Consider the following 21773-nt stretch of genomic DNA (forward strand, 5'->3'; position numbering starts at 1 on the left):
AAACCAGCAACACAGTGTGTGGTGGGACAGGCAACAATGCAGAAAGCAGGAGGGAGCAAGCAACACAGAGGGTAAAGCAGCATGGAGGGTGGAGTCCCAAAGCTACCCTGATATATTAGGAGGCGATACATGACCAAGGCACTGTTGAAGAATTGAGGAATTTCATAGATGAGACATTGAGAGAGTGCTCCAGACTTGTGTCGATGAGGAGAAAAAATAAAAACAGAGGCCAGAGCGGTGGTTGGCACCTAAATAATCAGATGTCATCACGTACAGCAGACAGAGAGTTGGGGCAGGAAGACACATGCCACCACCTAGCTGCGCTGGTGAACTATGAATGGGGAGAAGCTGTACAGACTAATCTAGCATCTGAAATCATATACATAAAATGAGCAATCCACAGGGAGCTGTACTCACCAGAAAAACAATATGGTAATGCGCTCCAGTATATGAAGCCTGCTATATGTTCATCCAAACTGGCAAAAAAAACACCAATTGAAACATCTACATCAACAAATCAGAAACATTTTTCACAACCCCCTTGGTTTCTTAAGAGTACAGTTCAAGAAAAAAAAGTCTGAAACCATCCTGGGTCCATATGTCCTGGGTATGCTGCCAGGGCCCGATGGCCATCGCATTATTTGAAATTCTTTGTAAGTAGAGAAATGCAAGCCAAATAGCCAAGCGTATGACTCACTTCATCCACCAGCTCCACACAAACACCAGCAACGCACATGAAAAACTGCACTTTAAAAACTAAATTAATGGGGAAAGCTTGTGAGATTTTCAGTGAAGTTTGAAACTTCCCTCTTTTATCATAAAATAACACCACAGGAAGACAAAAAATATATGCCTCCTTTTTTTTTTTTGAAAACTTTTTATTGATTTTCGAGATTTCACGGTACAAAGACATTATAGTATACATTTGTAGCAGCCTTATTCTGTACATATCACACCCTACTTCGTGTGTGGTAGAATTCCATCGCTGTATAGTTACATTCTTCAGTATCCTAGGATAAGTGTTACAAGGCCTGCCGGGGTATCCGCCCCCGATATAAAATATTTGCCTCCTTATAAACAGCCCTTCAGACTACACTCTTGAATATTTAAAATCACTTGTTTTAAACATGTACAGAGACCAAAAGCACTGTATACTAGGACACTGCACTTTACACTTACCAATGCAGACGTCTATCTTTCCCTTAATTGCCGCTTCATGTAGTGGAGTGTAATTCCAATTGTCTCTGGCATTTGGATCTGCACCCTGGCAAAGGAGTAGGCTGACAACCTCTGCATGGCCGAAGGAGCAGGCATTGTGAAGGGGGATTAGCCCTCCATCATCTCGGGCATGGACATTGGCACCAGTCTGGAGTAAGTGCTCGACTACATCCTTCCTTCCAAATCCTGCAAAACAAATGTGAAGTGTCTGAATTAAACAAGCTCAATAAAATAAAGTATCCAAGTTATGGCAATGAGCAAACAATGCACACGGCTTTCTGCACAAAAAATATATTTTCTACAAATACACAATATTTCAAATGTCACCCATACCACTTCATTACTCAGACACACTGTTTTTGTTCAATTACAAAATACAATGTAAGTGAGAGAACCTTGCCAAGACCGAAAAATAAAAAAAACGTTTGGTATGTTGGATACATAAATTGTCTTCAGCTGCTGCTTTCCAATCTTTGAGTGCCCTGTGTACTGAAAAGGGGTCGCCAAGCTTTTGTATAAGTTTAAAAAGAGGATATTCTGCATAAGATATTTGCCTGTTTTCTTTGGTCTATATATTATTAACAAGACTCTCACATCTCTTAACACCTCAGAATATTTGTCCTGACAGGAAAGTCAGCTCCTGTATAGAGGTTAATAATTCTCAGAAGACCTCCGAGCTGTTCCCTGGCCTGCTCATTATGTTGTTCTACCCAGGCCAAAAAAACGACAGGAAATGTATTCCATACATAACATTCAATTTTACAATGTTCCATTTCATTTCTGCTTCACTTATTTCTAGAAGTATACGCTTGTCAGAGCAACTATTCTCTTTAAGATCCTGAATGTTGCTCAGGTTCATGGCTTCACAAACCAAGTTCTATATACTGTTATAATGTTGGCTCTCCATTCCGTGGTCTCTTTACTGTGTGCAATTTTTAGTTTATGTCAGTTTCCAGCACATCAATTGTGGAGATGTCCCTCGATAAAGGATCCCTAGCTCAGAATTGCAACAAGCTGATCAAAAAACAAAAAGGTCCTAGCAAGCAAATGCCCTGCAGAACAGTACTCTCAGCACCCCGATCAATTGTCTGGAAGGGAAAATGAGACGTTTAAGGGGTTTCCATTTACCAATCTATACTCTCAAGAACACTGAAATAGTTCCTGGACTACAGATTATTTTCCACAGCACAAAAATAAATGGTCTCCCAGACCTCCACCCAACATTAAGTAATAATTCCTCTCCCCTGATGAGGCAATCTAGAGTGTTGCCCCCAGATCTGCTCCCTGAGAGCACCTAAAGTGCCCCTTTGACTCGAGCAACATTTTATTTTCATTTGGAAAAAAATGCAACCGAGTGAGACTTCCTGCCCGAAGTCGTCGATCTGTGTCCCCTACCCACTGTCCACATTTCAGTTCTCATGTGTGCGCAGTGTATTCAATAAATTGGATAACCCTCTCCCGTGAGTGGTGGTCCTTTATATCGTAGAGCAAGCACATTCATCTCAAGTTCACCCTTAAGTGGCTAAGCACCAGTTTATGAATGCTGAAGCAGTGGTGAAAACTTGGAGAATGCAAGTTTTAATTCAACAAATTTTGCAGGCTGGGCAGCACACTGAAGAACTACCCGCAGGTGACTGGGAAGCTACTAGTAGCTCACGAGATACTCGTGGGAGAAGACTGCTCTCCAGTGTGGTCAGTGTACAATATTTCTTCTGTTTTAAGAAGTGCAGAGCGGAGTATTAAAAATTGTGAAGTAACATTCTAACAGTCTATATAAAAGTATTGCTAGCAAGTTGAAAAGCAGTTTAATATTAGTGCATACTGTCCTATCCAGCTGTGCTGTCATGTTTAAAGCAATGACAAAAGGGGAAAAGTCAGATGCCGTTTCTTTCACCCTAAAAGTAAAAATGCATGGAGTTTAAAAATCAAAAGTAATCTTCCAGAGGCAGAATGGAAGGCAGGTAGGTATGACTGAGTCAATCACTCCAAGTCGTTAAGAGCAGGACATGCAACTGTTTATGCCCAGCCATAGGTGACCTTCAGTACTGCCAGTCTAGTGTGCTGTATCACTATGATCTCATTTATAGTCTCAACATTTTACTGTGAAATAGTACAAATCTTCTATCCCCATTTTTTAACCTGGTGGATCAGCAACAGCAAAACCCTTGCCTACCATGGTAATTTGAGAGATAATGTGTAACAAAATACCTGCCTACAGGCTTTCGTGCAGTGCTATAACAATCCAGGCAGCTCTTCTGAGTCAACGAGCTAGAGCAGCAGTGTTGAGACCATAGGACGACAAAGATTTAGAGGCAGGAAGGCGGAAGAGGACGTGGTTGGCAGCAACCTTGGCAAGAACCGTTCTTTAATAAATCAGCCTACTGCATACTTTCAATCCAGATGAACCCCAAATGGGAGGACAACCACCTCACTTTCCACCCATGACAAGACCTCCTTTTTAGGGAAAGGTCAATACCAGCAAAGAGTAAAAAAACAAAAGAAAGAAGAAGAGGAGGTCAAATGGAAAGACACAAACACAGGCATAGTGACTAGAAGCAAGACCAAAGAACAGAATTCGGGGAAAAGAAACCGTCGTTGATATTCAATCTAGCAAATGTACTACCCCTATCAGAACACATTTCTATCTTGAACAAAAGGACTCGGATTCGTCCCGACACCCACATCAATTAATCTCCATGGAGAAATGGCTGAATTCTGCAGCAAATTGAAGATCAAAACCTTCTTCAATTAAATAGAAAGTACCATTAAAGAGGAAGATACTAATTTACTGACCAAGTCCACCTTCTGTACTCCCAACATGGTTTCAGCATTTTAACCTATGAAGCCATCTTCATAGAAAATTAAAACCATGGATGTTAGAAAACTGAAGACATTGAACAACACGATGACCAGAGAATGCAGGGCCTTAAGGGCACTGGCAGATGATCAAAAGCTGGTAGTGAAATCAGCGGCTAAAGACAGTGGTATTGTCTTACTCAGCAAGTGTGATTATGAAAGGCAAACAGATCTACTAAATGACGACATGTAGTATAAGATAAATCACACAAGATGCCACTGGGAAACTAAACAGAATTATCGGGAACATGGTTGAGGAAGTACAAACTAGAGGTTGAATTTCTACAAAAAAAAAAGAAGGAGGCCAACTTTATGTATGAAAGAACCAAGAGTGCCATATTTGTATTTGCTCCTGTTGATGCACAAACACAGGAACCCCCGCCAGGCAACCCTATTGCGTCCAGAATCGGCTCCATCCTAGAAGATCTCTGTCAGAGACCATTAGTACAACAGACACCAACGTATTTAAAGGATACAAGAGATGTTTTAAGGATGCTGGAAGGTCTACAGTTCGATCCAAAATATTATCTTCTCGTTGGTCTAAACAGGGAGTCTATACACGAGCCTACCACAAGGTGCCACTCTGCATACAATCGAACAGATCCTCTATCAAACAAGTTGGCATTTCATCTTAAATGCTGCAGGGTAGCTTTGACAGAGAATTATTTCAAATATAATGACACCATGTATCTCAAAGTCCACAGTACATAGATGGGCAGCACCTCTGCCCCCAGCTCGACCAGTCTATACGTCAGCAACTTTGAAGGAAAAAATATCCTGACAGCAACAACTCATATCATTAAAAGGACTGTATTATTAAAATATATATATACATAGCATCCTGATTATATGGGAAGGCGAAGAGCAAACTATACAGGACGTTGATGTGTCCGTATATACTGGACTTCTACCTCAAATTCACCAGCAATACAAGTAAAAGTTCCTGGACGTAATGATTTTTGCTGACTACTACTAACTCTGCACTAAAACTTACTTAGAAGAATAATCTACTCCTGTTTAATAGATTTCACCCATGTTCATCAAAAGTAAACTTACCATACAGCCAATATTTACGCTTATTGTGAAACGGAAGTGACATTAGAGACTTCAAGATCCAAGCTGAAGCACTGACCAACAAACTGGAGTCTAGAGATTATCCTCCTTATATCGTCAATAGATGTTATAAACGAGCTAAGAACCAGCATAGGGAAAATTCTCTTACAAGAAAAGACCTCCTAAGCAAGACTTGTGTTACCACTTTCAGAGCTGCCACAAACAACCTTAAGAAGTAGGTATAGAAAAATGGTAGTATTCAATTGGCCAAAGCCTTGCTTTGCCCATAAGAGAGAAAGAAATCTGCAAGATCTTCCGATTCACACACGACCCAGGAAAACTGAAATAAGGAGTGTAACCATCACAACCTGAATTGGTCTTGCCCCCGTTGTTGGTCACTAGCTCTGTGGGTCCGACTCTGTCCGTTATTTGACCACAGCCACAAAAACAACTTAATTAAAACCGAACCTCAAGTGGACCCTGAAAAACAAACAAATTGCAACAGCTCTCCTGTCTTATATATTATCTCATTCCCTTGTGAACTGTAACAAATAAGCATGACATGTAGAAGGGTGAAAACCTGCATTAGAGAGCACAGGAGCAATATCAGGTGCAGGAAATGAACGACAAAGATGAGCAGTAATTTTTTTAACAATTGGACATTCTGCTAATTATTTGAAATAGGTGGTTCTTAAAACCCTGGACCATATTGATAAAAATGCTGATAAGAACTGGTTATAGAATTAACACAGTGGATTGATCATTGGGTACATTCCAGAATATGGTAAATGATAACATTCCATGGGCACAGTCACTCGAAGTCAAGAATGAGGCATACATTATTTTAACGGTAGCACAACCCTGTCAATTCACGGACTACTCCCTCGCTATATCACGATAAAGGAATAAGCAGCTTCGCTAGAATGAGGGAGATTATAATAGTATATGCTCCTTCACATTTGGCTAGAGAATAGAAGCCTCATTACTCAGGCAGCCTGTTCTGAGAATAAAATATATGAGATCAAAATTTCTGATCCCCTCATAACCCCTTGCAACATCACAACAAAGGGACAACACTATAGGTCCCATAACTGGTAACAGGATAGAAGCCTCTTAACTTAGGCACCTTGTACTTAGAACATCATGAGCGTGGTATTCCATAACCTCTCACTTTTACATTGAAACCACATCCACTCGCATAAGTTTATATTTTTATTTTTTCAGCAATATTTAAAAAAAATATATATGTTTTTATGCACCTGTAAAATTTAAAAATTAGTTTATGAGCGAGATACACAAAAACTCTTCATAATAAATTTAGATACACTGCCCAGTGTCATGAACGAAGAGGCATAGGCTCTCTCCGTTCGCCCCGAAGTCTGTGATCAGTATTTACTTTCACTGATGTCTATGCAAGTTACAAACACCACCTGTTGATCATTCTTTCCCCATACGGCAAGATAAAAAGAGCCACCAGTCACACACCAGTCAACATTCAGGAAGAGAGGGACTGATCATGCATGGAGAACCATCACTAAAAGTAAGTCTTGCCTATCACCGCTTTATATTAATGCACTGCATGTTGTCGTAGTATGCTGTTACACAGGTGTTTTTGCCATTTAGTTCTTGTTTGGAAAACTATAACTCTTGATCCTTTTTAGGTCTCGCATGCGCTGCTTAGGACTTTTAGCCGTCGCTCTGCTCTTTTTGGAAGCACGTACTCGTGCTTGTGGTGGAATCCACCTTGCGGGAGCGAGCAGGGGCGCGCACCAAGCACAAGTACGTGCTTCCAAAAAGCCCAGACTGGGCGAGCACGCACCACTCCCGGGCTTGTTTCTTCCAGTACACGATGACTGTGAAGCTTCTAGCTCTCTCTTAGTGTGCAGTTTCTCCCCGCAGTTACCCCGTATGCAGCTCCTCCTTCCACAAAGTAAACTCCCATACTCTGCACTCAAAGTTGCTCCCCCCACTTCCTCTCTGGCTCATGTGCTACCTTCCTATTAGATGACAGCACCAACCCCTCCCACTCCATGTTGCTCCCTTCTTCCCACCTCTGCTTCTCTTTATTTTGTATACTCTCTAGACCCCAAGGCCTAAAGGTGGCCTGATGCTCTCAGTTCATTATTCCCTCACCTCTCGCAGTGTTTAAAATATATATATATATTTTTTATTTTTACTTCTGGAGGGCCGCAAAACTCCCCTCTTAAATTAATAAATAAATGCACTTTTGAGCAACTTTAAAAAAAATATATATTTACTTCTTTAAGTGTATCCCAAAAAATTACCAACATTTCATTCAATATGCATGAATCACTGAATGACACGGCAACATGGCACAACGTTGTGTTTTCTTATTTACCTCTTGTTTTTGGCACTGTTGTAGAGCATGTGAAGGAAACATTTTGCCTATTGCCGATTCTGCTCAGCCTCAGAAAAGAAATAGGCCCAAAGGCAAGACCTATTGGCTTCACCTATACTTGTTTGTTTCTAAATACTGGTGCAGCTTGGTAGCGTGATAAATTGTTTTGCAAGAATGGAGGATTTAGATACATGCATTCATACACGTCCCCAGCCGACTTTTGTCGATCCTGTTTTATTGATCCCACAAGCACATTTTTACTGCTTAACAAGTGGTCGGTACTGGCTTGCCTTCTGAAGCTTAGTTTGCCTTTGAAGGCGTCGCCCTTCCTCAAATTATGCGGCTGGAGAGAGTGAGCCGGTCCGCTGCCAGCCAAGTGCTGCTGCATATCACGCGCCTCAAAGAGTCCTTTAGCTACTAGTAAGAAGTGTATTTTCCCTGTTAATAAAAGAGATCCAGATAGCCTATGCAGTAAATGTGCAATTTCTGCTGACTCTTAAAGTCAATAGGATTTTAAACACCGATGAAACTATAAGTAAACAAAACAAGCATTGGCATAGCCAATATGTCTCGCCTTTGGGACCTTATAAGTGTTTAGCCATGCAACACTTGATGTTGTTGCACCAAGGATATTGTGCTGGATAACTAAACACTTATAAGGTCCCAAAGGCGAGACCTATTTGCTATGCCAATGCTCGTTAAGGAGTGCAACCAGTCCGCCCCCCCCCCCCCGCAACTCATGAGGCCCTGACGCTAATTTAAAAAGGTACTTAAATGCCCAGTATGTTACAAAAATGCCTGATAGACTTTGTTTACACTATATTGGTATCTACTACTTTCGATCAAAATTCCAATAGGAAGTATGATTAAAGACTCAACTTCCTTTGGAAACTGTATACTGTTTCCCCTTTTTCGAAATTAGATAAACCTAGGAACAATGCATATTTTACATACAGGTATTTACGATGACAGCATGCCCATGCCCTACGTAATACATCAATTAAGATTGTGCACGTCGAAAACAGGGCCGGACTGGGAACCAAAACCGGCCCTGGCAAAGTGGTCGGCCGGCCCCCGGGGTTGAGGGTGCCGCTGAGCTCGTTGCCAGGGACGGTTTTCGGCCGATTTTGTTACAGGGCCGATTTTGCAGCTATGCTGCAAAAACGGCCCTGTAACAAAAAAGGCCCCCAGGGGCCCAAAACCGGCCCCCACCCGTGCGGCGCACCGGGGGATTGCCCGGTGCCCGCTACGGCCAGTCCGGCCCTGGTCGAAAACAATTTGCACGTTCAGCACAAACAACACATGCTTCTCTGGCAACTTTTACTAACGGTCAGCCAACGTCAGATCTGCTTTATATCCTACATAATGAAACAGCAGGAATTGATTACTTCAGATCAAATCATGTAATACTTATTTTGGAGATGAAACATAGCCGTTCCAAAAGCACATTACAAACATAAAAAGCATTATCAAAAACACCTCATAATCACATCAATAATAAAAAAAGCAATAAAAACATAGAGTCCCCCTCAAGCAAGTTAAAAGAATCCTTTCATGGGCACAATGCCCAGCGGTCATCGAATGAACAGATCAAACTGGCAGGGTCAGGCTGTCAAAACATTTGTTTTCTCCTGGCAATATCACCCTTTAAAAAGGAACAAATAGAGATGCAAAGTGTAGGAGAGTTTAATCCTTGCAAGTAAAGCAAGGCCTTGGCGCATCTTCTAATACCGCAAGCTTGAATCAAATTGATTGAAAACATTTGAGAATACCAAATAGAATTTATACAAAAAAGTAAAATGAAGCAAACTGAGGCAAGGACTCACGACCACAAGAACAGATTAAAACCATATTGGAGCCAAGGGATAACTCTAATGCCACTTTATGATACCGAATCGGATTAAAAGGACTCTGTCCTAGGAGGCACCCACCCAAGACAGGTATAGCTCCAGATTGGGGGTGGTCTGCAGAGGCTCATACTCCCATACTGAGGTTTTGGCTAGTTACTCCACATCTCTAAGCTGTATTTTTCTGGTAAGAAATGCTTTTTTAACCCGGGTAATGTCAGTCTTGATAATGAGAGGGAATAAGTTTTGGTGTATCCAGGATAGACAATTCCTGCTTAACATAACCAGGATATGGCCAGGCCTCCATCACAAGCGCAGAGATCCTCCCTATTGAAACCAGTGTACATATTCGCCCATATTGGGCACCATATTAACAGGGGGGCCAGTTCAACACTATCTTCAACATATTCAACCCCCAACTCTTTGTGGACATTTTAATTGGCGCAGGCTGGGGTATGTCTAAGATGTGTCACAGGACCCTATTCTCTTCCATACGAAGGGTGGTAGGTTTAGAAAATGCCCAAATACCAGTCCCATAGGTGAGGATGGGTAAACATTTGCTCCTAAAGACCCCCAAGAGAGGAGCCACAGGTTTTTTACCAATATGTGAGGTTAAGTTGTAAATATAGCCCGATGCAATGGAAAACCATTGTGAGGTTTTATATCTGCATGTGCCCCAGTTACCCGTGGCATCAAAATCCACACCCAAGTAGGAAAAGTCCTGTGTGGGAGCAATAGGGTGTCCCTGTAGAAACACATACTTGGTCGTCACGGATTTGGGGCCACAAAACATAGTGACATTTGTATGTGGTTTGTGGCTAAACCCAAGGCATTCATGAAGTTAGCAAATGCCTGGAAAAGGGTACTGAAGCTCTTAGGTGTTCTCCCAAGCAAAATGGTGTCATCCGCATAGAGTAACATTGGAACTTTTGTCTTGCCCACATATCGTACATCTGCAGGTCAGTCAGATAAAACATCCCCAAGACAATTGATGTACAATAAAAATAGTATAGGGGTCAATACACACACTTGGCGTACACCCTTCTCCAGCGGAAAGCTGCTAGTGCGTTCTCCAGCAGGGCCAAATCTTACAGACACTGGAAGATCGAAATGCAGAACCCGCAAAAATTGAACGAGCCCTGAATCCATACCCTCCAGCAAGGTCCACAGTTTAGATCTTATCACGCTGTCGAAGGTGCTCGACAGGTCCATGAAGGCTAGGCAAAGGGAGTTTTGCTTTGCGCTGGTATATTTGCTAATAAGCAAGTGAAGATTTAAGCATTGCTCCAGGGTGCTCAACCCCTCCCTGAACCCATAGAGCACCTCTGACAGCATGTTCGCCTCCCAGACCCAGGACAAGGAGCACTCCAAAACCACTCTCCCAACAAGGAGATCGGGTGATAACTAGGGGACTGCAAATCGCCCTTTTTAAAAATTATGTACGATGGTAGCAATATGCTACGATTCAGGGGAGGCCAGAGATGGTAAAAGGCATTGAAACTGTTACATAATAATTGGGCCTATAGTTCTGGGATGGATTTATATATCTCCATAGGAACCCCATCTAGCCCGGAGGACTTCCAAGATGGGGACTTCATAATGGAATCCAAGATCTTTTCCAGTGTGAAGCGAATGTTAATTGGGAATTCCTCCATTGCCTCCGGATCTATTTGGGACAAGTCAGAGCGATATAAAGCACTAAAATGAGCCACCCAAGCCTCTGAGCTAATGGTGGCAAATAACTGATCACATATATACCATTGAAGCAAACATACACATAGCCATATTGTCAGCATCCACAAATACCGAGTTTAATTTCCTCCTTTAGCATCGGCACTGCATATGCCACGTACAAACACATGGTGATGTTTATCTTGGATGAGTTGTTCAGTAATCAGGTACACCAAGTTACACATAATGGTGACATTCAGGACAGTAGGAAAGAATGAATGTGTTTTACTGTTCTTTTCTATTTTCAGGGGAGGACAGTGTATTCTCCTAAACTGCACAGAGTAAATATACCTGTGACGCATACGGACAGGAGAAAGTGTCACTACCGGCTCAGAACAGGGATCCAATTAATTTCACTGTCCTGACAAAAGCCATCGATAAGTATGGGCACAAGTAGGCTGAAACATGTTGATCATATTGATGTGAGGGATATCTAGCTCTTCCCTATACACGTCTCTCTCTCTCTTCATTTTTAACCTTACCCCCATTTTAATAAATGTATCTTCTTTTGAGGCAGGAGGTAATTTTAGATCAGTTTCTTAGTCACGGAACCCACACCCTCTCTGCATTTCGAGACATCCCATCCTGGTGGAGAGTAGACCCAATAAAGTTTCTGACGTCAATGGAGTTCCAAACTTGGATACTGTATAGTCAAGTATTCTATATACCACGATTCTTACCAAGCTGTTTTGTAGTTTGGCCTGAAGAAGTCTGTGGTTTACTCCACATAGACGAAACACGTGTTGGCTAGAATTCATACCCATGTTGATCTGTGGCATATGAAAATAAAGAACAGAAGAAGAATTCTGTGGCAACTACCAATGTGGACTGTTCTGATTACTTTGGACACTTATTGCTCAGGATATTAACTCTCCTTTAAGTTTCATACTGTGACTGCTTCTTGACATCTCACACTTACAATCAGATATGGGATGATATTAACAAAGCCTATCCCAGCAGATTTCACCACCATTTTTGATCCTCCAATCTTTGCCGGCTCAGGACTATAAACGTTAAACAAAATATCTAGAAATTAACAACAAAGTGCACTAACCAGCTAAGTGGGATATGATCAGAAGAAAGACCATAAAGGGACCTGCAGAGCGGCTCAAAGTTGCTAGCTACTAGAAAACCATGAACAGAACATCTCTCCCTCTCACACTACTAAGCGCTGCTCCCCATAACACGATAAAAGCACCCCGATGCTCATCACACAAGGCATGGAAACATTTCCCACACAGGATCAAAAGAAAGATAACCTAGTTCCAACAATAACACCCGATAGGGCGGAGCATGCTGTCCATGTCCGCAAGCTTTTCAGCACCCCATACAGGGGTAGCTAACGCCACATAAATGATGCACTACAAAGAAGTGACAGCTACGAAAAACACCATCTCATTGTTGACACAGAGTATGTATATTATAAAATCTAAACAGTTGGACAGACTGATAGGTTTTATCATCTATAGGCTAGAGACACCGACAGATAACAAATAAATGAGCAAGTGAAGCTATTTATGCCAAAAATAAGACAAGAGACACAATGGCTGAGCCGTCCTGTCAATGGATCTCCCTTTTGCATCTCCCTTTCTCTTACCGGCTGCGAAGTGCAGAGGGGTGCTCTTCCTGCCAGCCATATCCTTGGCATTTACGTTGCTTGTGTCCACCAGTCGCTTAACTCGGGACACATCCCCATTCCTGCAAGCTTCGAAGAGCTCTCGGAAGGCCCCGGATACACCAGCGGCCTCGGCGGGGCTATCCGCTGGACTGGAGCCGGAGGAGGGGCCGCTGGTACTGCCGCTACTGCTGGAAGAGGAGCAAGAAACTGAGGCGACCCCCAAAGGAGAGGGATCGGGGAGACTAGGGCCGCAAGGAGCACCAACCAGGACGGCGCTAGGCGCTGCTCCGCTGGCCTCCCCCTCGGGCTCTGCGTCCAAGCCGCGGCGCGGGGAGAGGCTGGGGCTCCGCGGCGGGGAGGGCGGCACAGCAGGGGCGGCTGGGGGTACAACGGGGGGCGGCGGGTGATGCTGATGCTGAGCGCGACGAGACGCCGCCATCTTCCCACTGCCCAGCACTTGTCACTGCGGCAACGCAGCCGTGACCGCTTCCTGCCTAGCACTGAACACGGGTGAATCTACAGCATCACATCCGCTGTCCAATCGGGGCAGTGCGCAGTCTAGTACTTTTTCTCTGTCTACTAGATGTTATGTACACAACGATGCGGCGACAGAAAAAAAGGACGAACAACAAGCCTCAAACTCCCCCCCAAGCCACGCCTTCCTCCAGCGAATGTGACGGGCATCGAAGAGTGGGATACATTTGCTGTTTGTTTTGACTGACCGCACGATGATTTAGTATAGTCGGTGAAAGTACTAATGCAAATATTTTCATATATATCGACTAGACGTTAAGATGGCTAGGTTTTGAATGCCCTTTTTTACTCATATTCTGCTGACGTGCACTTTGAAAATCTAGCATTAAAAACTCTTCACAAATAACACATCTGTTCTGAACTGGTGCCGGAACATAATTACGAATCACTCAGGTACACTATTTTAATACAATGATTCGAGCATTACTATCTAAAATTAAAATAAATCCGCTGGCAAGTTTGTTCCGTGGTCCTCGTTCTAGCTCTTGGGCGAATGTCCTAAAAATAGATTGTTGTTGTGGGAAGGGAACGAGAGACTGTTCTGACATAGACAACTCCCTATCCTGCAGATATTTTTTCCTTACAAGAGCTCTAAGAACTTGATGGTTCTACTATCTCTGCATGAGATGAAACGTTAGTTATTTTGTCAGTCAGTCAAGAAAAGCTTTATTACGATCATTCAGACCATAAAAGCAGATAAAAAAAGAAAATAATGCATACGTTGAAGTACATAAAAGAAAAAAAAGGAAAATAAATAGAATACAATTTATCATTATAATAAAAACTATGTACATGATATCTGCGTTTTAAATTAGAATACTACAAATTATAGAAGCTTTTAATATATTCTTAGATTGACCCCCTACACGGGGATCTATAGCTTGATAAAGTGGAATGTACAAAGGATTTGTAGTGTCTGCATTGTTTACTAAGTGAAATAAAATAGCACATATTATGGCTAAAAGCTAATTCATTGATAGATAAAATGCCTATCGGATGCTAAAAGCATTTTGACTTTGTTTAAAAAATATTCATAGGAGGTGTTAAAAAGGGTCAGAGTTAAAACAGATAAAATTATATGATTAGAAGGCCATCAAAGAAGATTAATTTGCAGTGGGGATAAGCATACTGTAGGTGTGTACAAACCGCATTGTTTCATCTATTGCATGACTTAGCAAAGCATATATATATAGAGATTAATAGGGAGCTACGGATTTCCAAGGGGAGTTTGCCTAAGGATAGCTCTGCGGGTGCTCCACATAGAGTATAGAAACCGTGAGATGGTAAACACAATAAGTGAATCGGTTTCGTACTTAAAAAGCCTGTACACCTCTATGCAATGTCTGATCCCCATATTTCTACACAGTTGTAACAGCCACCGTGACCTGGGCTTCCCATAGGCAGGGCAGAAGAAGAGGACGTGCATTTCAGTTTCCTCAGCTCGGTCGCACCCAGGGCAGTCTAGAGTGTGGGCTCCCTGCCATTTATTTGTAAATGCTCGGAGTGGAAGCGCCCCATGTCTGAATTGGATATAACGTTTTTTGGCTAGAAGCAGTTGGATGTGGTCAAAAGCCGTTTCTATCCTGTATTGCTGCTTAAAGTCCAGGAACCTGGAGGTTAAACAGCCGGGCTTAGACCCCCGCCATAGTAGGGCCAGTTTAAATTCTCTGTAGGAATCAAGAAGTGACCTTCTGGGGATTATTGGACACGTCTCATCTGGGGTTGTCCACATATTTGACCTCCCTAAGGCCTGGCATGTATTCCTAATATAGGCTAGCCAAGGGAGTTTCCCTGCACCTTGGATGCGCATAACATCCTTCAGCTCCTCTCTGTATTCGGCTAGTTCGGGTGTACTCCAAAGGCGTCGCCAGTATAGGAGAGGTCTAGAGGAGACTACATCTGCTATAGGGCTAATCCCTAGATCCATCCTAAGCGGTGTTAGTGGGGAGCTCATAGGGAGGCCCAACAGTTGTCTAAGAAATGAATTTTCTGTCATTGTGAGGGAGGTAGATAGGCAGTAACCCCACAATTCTGCCCCATACAATGGCGCTCCCCTAGCCTGGGTCTTATATATTTCTGCCACAGGGCCTATCACTTTTTGCTTGCAACTCTTGTAGATTTTTATGATGCCCCCGAGGACTGGGTCAGTTTGAGGCTAGCTTTCTTAATTTGTGACCCCCATTCCATCTTTTCGGTTAGTGTGATCCCGAGGTAGTCAAAGATGGACACCCTCTCTAGGGGCCTGCCGTCTAATCGGGGAAATGGACAGTTCAAAGTGTTGGCATTAAAAACCATGTACTTGTTTTTTTGTAAATTCATTTTCAGTCCTCGATTTTTCCAGAAGGTGCGGAATACCTCAAGCAACCTCTGTATGCCTATAGGAGATTTGGAGAGTAGAAACGTATCATCAGCAAACATTAGAGCTGGAATTTTGCGGTTCGCCAACCTCGGCGCATCAATGTCTTTCCCGTCCAGCAGGGTTTTGATTAGGCCATTTAAAAAAAGGGAGAAGAGTGTCGGGGCCAGAACACATCCCTGTCGCACCCCTTTCTCGACGGGGAAAGGGGCGGACAGGTCACCATTTTTTCAGTTTCTTATTCGTGCATAATGGTCTTGATGGAGACATTTCAGCTGGTGGCACAGATATTTGGGAACTCCCAAATCAAGGAGTATAACCCACAGCTGATTTCGCTGCACCAAGTCAAAAGCATATTTAAGATCCACGAATGTGAGATAGAGGCTGTCACCCTCAGACCACAGTTTTCCAGTGGATAAGCTGTAATCTAAAGATCTGATCAATGGTAGAGATCTTAGCCCTAAACCCTGCTTGAAGGGGTGTTAATACATTGCTCTCTTCTATCCAGGTTTGTAAACGCTCCAAGAGAACACAAGCACACATTTTTTGGGTGACATCCAAGAGGCTTATGGGGCGATAATTTGCTGGGTTAATTGGTGAACCCTTCTTATAGATGGGGACGATTTCGGCCCGGCCCACGTAGAGGGCAACGCCATGCCTTGTAGGATAGCATTGAATAGTGACCAGAGGTAGGGAGCCCAGACTGTGGGTTCGGAGTGAAATAGATCCCCAGGGATCTTATCCAGCCCCGGTGCTTTAGCTGGGAGGAGCTTACCCAGTGCCTCTGTGATCTCCTTCATTGTGCAGAGTGGGACGTCTAGATTTAAAGGCTCCACATCTGGGGAAGATGTTTCTACCATACCTTCATCTTCTAATGACCTAGAGTATAAAGATTTAAAATGGGCTCTCCCGGCTTCTTCCCCCACGTTTGGTGCTATGGCCTGTTAGCCTTTGGTTTTCCCTGTCTTAACTAGATTCCAGAAGGCTCTCATGTCATGGTTATCAAGTGCTACTTTTATTGCTTCCCGCTTATCGCTTTCCCAGTTCTTTTTGGCTCCGGCTACAGCTTTTCTATACTGATCCCTAGCCTCCTTGACCGTGGTCCATCATTCGTTCTGATGGAAATGAGGAGGTCATGCTTGGCTGCCTTACAGTGTGGGTTAACCCAAGGGTGCCTTGGTTTGGATTTCGGCCTTGTCCTGTTGCTAGTATAGAAAAATTGGGCCAGGGCAGAAAGCAGGTCCTGGTGGTTTTTAGCAATTGTCATTTGGGAGGATGAAGTGCTGCTGGACATGGATAGTTGGAACGCAACTTCTAATAAGGGGACAATTTGTTGGTATAGAGAGACTGTTCTGACATAGACAACTGCCTATCCTGCAGATGTTTTTTTCTCCCAAGAGCTTTAAGATCTTGATGGATCTACTATCTCTGCATGAGCCATTATTAAGATGGCTATCCTCCCCCGCTTTTAATACCTGTTTATGAATATTCCGATTACATTCCTCAAGACTTTCTATAATACTCTTGGCAGCGCCTTGATTAAACTAATCTGGGCTGGAAAACAAACCGGCATTAGTTAGAACATATTAACATTGCCATATGACAAAGAAGGACTAAAAATGCCAAACTTGGAACTTTATAATCTAGTGGCACAGTGCCACTATGCACAACACTGGGATCACCCTGATGCCAGACTTCCTTACTTAAATCGTGTGCGCGACCAAGCAGGGAATACACCGCTTAAAACCCTGCTCCAAGTTGACCTTTCTAGCAAATCCACAAGACATAAAAACTACAGTAACAACCTGCTGGGCCTGGCACAGAATTAGCCGCAAGCTACTCCCTGGAAATTACCCTCCTGCACAGTCTGCTGCGACCACCCGCAACAGACAAATTAGTGCAGTGTACCCTGACACAGAGCGGGGTGGAGGAACTGCGAGATTTGTACACCCAACACAAGTTTGCGACACTGGAGCAGCTTACACATGGTAACACCCCTCCCCTGACTAATGCTTATACCTGAGGTTGCGGTACAAAAGGGGGTGGTGATGGACGGAGCATCAGAACAAATCAAACACTCACACCCAGTCAACAAATCCAGGTTTGACCCATCACCGTTCTTTAGCCCACTCTGCCACCCCAGTTCAGACATAGCCATATGCAAATCAGTCTAACCCTGTGCCTCATGGGAACAGTCCAGCCCGAACTGCCAAGCCATGCCTTCCCTGGACCGGAAAAAAGCTTCCTACGACCAGTTTCTGGCATTTCAGCCGTCTTCTGCCAGGCTTGCTTGAATCCAGTGGCAAAGTGAGCAAGGGACTCACGTCTGAGCATACCCTGCCAACTTATGGCGAACAAAGCGGTACAAAAGGGGGTGGTGATGGACGGAGCATCAGAACCAATCAAACACTCACACCCAGTCAACAGATCCAGGTTTGACCCATCACCGTTCTTTAGCCCACTCTGCCACGCCAGTTCAGACATGGTCATATGCAAATCAGTCTGACCCTGTGCCTCATGGGAACAGTCCAGCCCGAACTGCCAAGCCATGCCTTCCCTGGACCGGAAAAAAGCTTCCTAGGACCGGTTTCTGGCATTTCAGCCATCTTCAGCCAGGCTTGCTTGAATCCAGTAGCAAAGTGAGCAAGGGACTCACGTCTGAGCATACCCTGCCAACTTATGGCAAACAAAGCGGTACAAAAGGGGGTGGTGATGGACGGAGCACCAGAACCAATCAAACACTCACACCCAGTCAACAGATCCAGGTTTGACCCATCACCGTTATTTAGCCCACTCTGCCCCCCCAGTTCAGACATGGACATATGCAAATCAGTCTGACCCTGTGCCTCATGGGAACAGTCCAGCCGGAACTGCCAAGCCATGCCTTCCCTGGACCGGAAAAAAGCTTCCTAGGACCGGTTTCTGGCATTTCAGCCGTCTTCAACCAGGCTTGCTTGAATCCAGTGGCAAAGTGAGCAAGGGACTCATGTCTGAGCATACCCTGCCAACTTATGGCGAACAAAGCGGTACAAAAGGGGGTGGGGATGGACGGAGCACCAGAACCAATCAAACACTCACACCCAGTCAACAGATCCAGGTTTGACCCATCCCCGTTCTTTAGCCCACTCTGCCCCCCCAGTTCAGACATGGCCATATGCAAATCAGTCTGACCCTGTGCACCATGGGAACAGTCCAGCCGGAACTGCCAAGCCATGCCTTCCCTGGACCGGAAAAAAGCTTCCTAGGACTGGTTTCTGGCATTTCAGCCGTCTTCAGCCAGGCTTGCTTGAATCCAGTGGCAAAGTGAGCAAAGGACTCACGTCTGAGCATACCATGCCAACTTATGGCGAACAAAGCGGTACAAAAGAGGGTGGTGATGGACGGAGCATCAGAACCAATCAAACACTCACACCCAGTCAACAGATCCAGTTTTGACCCATCACCGTTCTTTAGCCCACTCTGCCACCCCAGTTCAGACATGGCCATATGCAAATCAGTCTGACCCTGTGCATCACGGGAACAGTCCAGCCGGAACTGCCAAGCCATGCCTTCCCTGGACCTGAAAAAAGATTCCTAGGACCGGTTTCTGGCATTTCAGCCGTCTTCAGCCAGGCTTGCTTGAATCCAGTGGCAAAGTGAGCAAAGGACTCACGTCTGAGCATACCATGCCAACTTATGGCGAACAAAGCGGTACAAAAGAGGGTGGTGATGGACGGAGCATCAGAACCAATCAAACACTCACACCCAGTCAACAGATCCAGTTTTGACCCATCACCGTTCTTTAGCCCACTCTGCCCCCCCAGTTCAGACATGGACATATGCAAATCAGTCTGACCCTGTGCCTCATGGGAACAGTCCAGCTGGAACTAGCAAGCCATGCCTTCCCTGGACCGGAAAAAAGCTTCCTAGGACCGGTTTCTGGCATTTCAGCCGTCTACAACCAGGCATGCTTGAATCCAGTGGCAAAGTGAGCGAGGGGCTCATGTCTGAGCATACCCTGCCAACTTATGGCGAACAAAGCGGTACAAAAGGGGGTGGTGATGGACGGAGCATCAGAACCAATCAAACACTCACACCCAGTCAACAGATCCAGGTTTGACCCATCACCGTTCTTTAGCCCACTCTGCCACCCCAGTTCAGACATGGCCATATGCGAATCAGTCTGACCCTGTGCCTCATGGGAACAGTCCAGCCCGAACTGCCAAGCCATGCCTTCCCTGGAACGGAAAAAAGCTTCCTAGGACCGGTTTCTGGCATTGCAGCCGTCTTCAGCCAGGCTTGCTTGAATCCAGTGGCAAAGTGAGCAAGGGACTCACGTCTGAGCATACCCTGCCAACTTATGGCGAACAAAGCGGTACAAAAGGGGGTGGTGATGGACGGAGCATCAGAACCAATCAAACACTCACACCCAGTCAACAGATCAAGGTTTGACCCATCACCGTTCTTTAGCCCACTCTGCCACCCCAGTTCAGACATGGCCATATGCAAATCAGTCTGACCCTGTGCCTCATGATAACAGTCCAGCCCGAACTGCCAAGCCATGCCTTCCCTGGACCGGAAACAAGATTCCTAGGACCGGTTTCTGGCATTTCAGCCGTCTTCAGCCAGGCTTGCTTGAATCCAGTAGCAAAGTGAGCAAGGGACTCACGTCTGAGCATACCCTGCCAACTTATGGCGAACAAAGCGGTACAAAAGGGGGTGTTGATGAGCCGTTATTAAGATGGCTATGCTCCCCCGCTTTTAATACCTGTTTATGAATATTCCGATTCCATTCCCCAAGACCTTCTATAATACTCTTGGCTGCGCCTTGATTAAACTAATCTGGGCTGGAAAACAAACCGGCATTAGTTAGAACATATTAACATTGCCATAGGACAAAGAAGGACTAAAAATGCCAAGCTTGGAACTTTATTATCTAGTGGCACATTGCCACTATGCACAACACTGGGATCACCCTGATGCCAGACTTCCTTACTTAAATCGTGTGCGCGACCAAGCAGGGATACACCACTTAAAACCCTGCTCCAAGTTGACCTTTCTAGCAAATCCACAAGACATAAAAACTACAGTAACAACCTGCTGGGCCTGGCACAGAATTAGCCGCAAGCGAATCCCTGGAAATTACCCTCCTGCACAGTCTGCTGCGACCACCCGCAAAAGACAAATTAGTGCAGTGTACCCTGACAAAGAGCGGGGTGGAGGAAGTGGGAGATCTGTACCCCCAACACAAGTTTGTGACACTGGAGCAGCTTACACATGGTAACACCCCTCCCCTGACTAATGTTTATACCTCAGGTTGCGGTACAAAAGGGGGTGGTGATGGACGGAGCATCAGAACCAATCAAACACTCACACCCAGTCCACAGATCCAGGTTTGACCCATCACCGTTCTTTAGCCCACTCTGCCACCCTAGTTCAGATATGGCCATATGCAAATCAGTCTGACCCTGTGCCTCATGGGAACAGTCCAGCCCAAACTGCCAAGCCATGCTTTCCCTGGACCGGAACAAATCTTCCTAGGACCGGTTTCTGGCATTTCAGCCGTCTTCAGCCAGGCTTGCTTGAATCCAGTGGCAAAGTGAGCAAGGGACTCACGTCTGAGCATACCCTGCCAACTTATGGCGACCAAACCGGTACAAAAGGAGGTGGTGATGGACGGAGCATCTGAACCAATCAAACACTCACACCCAGTCAACAGATCCAGGTTTGACCCATCACCATTCTTTAGCCCACTCTGCCACCCCAGTTCAGACATGGCCATATGCAAATCAGTCTGACCCTGTGCCTCATGGGAACAGTCCAGCCCGAACTGCCAAGCCATGCCTTCCCTGGACCGGAAAAAAGCTTCCTATGACCGGTTTCTGGCATTTCAGCCGTTTTCCGCCAGGCTTGCTTGAATCCAGTGGCACAGTGAGCAAGGGACTCACGTCTGAGCATACCCTGCCAACTTATGGCGAGCAAAGCTGTATAAAAGGGGGTGGTGATGGACGAAGCATCAGAACCAATCAAACACTCACACCCAGTCAACAGATCCAGGTTTGACCCATCACCGTTCTTTAGTCCACTCTGCCACCCCAGTTCAGACATGGCAATATGCAAATCAGTCTGACCCTGTGCCTCATGGGAAGAGTCCAGCCCGAACTGCGAAGCCATGCCTTCCCTGGACCGGAAAAAAAGCTTCCTAGGACCGGTTTCTGGCAT

The 21773-nt window shown here is 44.8% G+C and overlaps 1 protein-coding gene across 4 annotated transcripts in view; it reads right to left on the reverse strand.

The window, feature by feature from the left end:
• The window catches only part of LOC146866435 (poly [ADP-ribose] polymerase tankyrase-1), a 555840-nt gene extending 542643 nt beyond the window's left edge, over nucleotides 1-13197 (reverse strand). For 2 of the 4 annotated variants that reach the window (XM_085636499.1, XM_085636498.1), the window contains exons 1-2: nucleotides 12662-13192; nucleotides 1180-1404 (exon numbers count right to left, since the gene is read on the reverse strand). In XM_085636499.1, the coding sequence (XP_085492625.1) occupies nucleotides 1180-1404; nucleotides 12662-13121 (685 nt within the window). In that variant the 5' untranslated portion in view covers nucleotides 13122-13192. Of the gene's footprint in view, nucleotides 1-1179; nucleotides 1405-12661 lie in introns of all 4 variants that reach the window. The other 2 variants (XM_085636500.1, XM_085636501.1) reach the window with 2 other exon arrangements.
• Between the last annotated feature and the right edge of the window lie 8576 nt (nucleotides 13198-21773).

The sequence above is a fragment of the Triturus cristatus genome, chromosome 2_1, assembly GCF_964204655.1.
Source record: "Triturus cristatus chromosome 2_1, aTriCri1.1, whole genome shotgun sequence".
In the NCBI taxonomy this organism is placed as follows: Eukaryota; Metazoa; Chordata; class Amphibia; order Caudata; family Salamandridae; genus Triturus; species Triturus cristatus.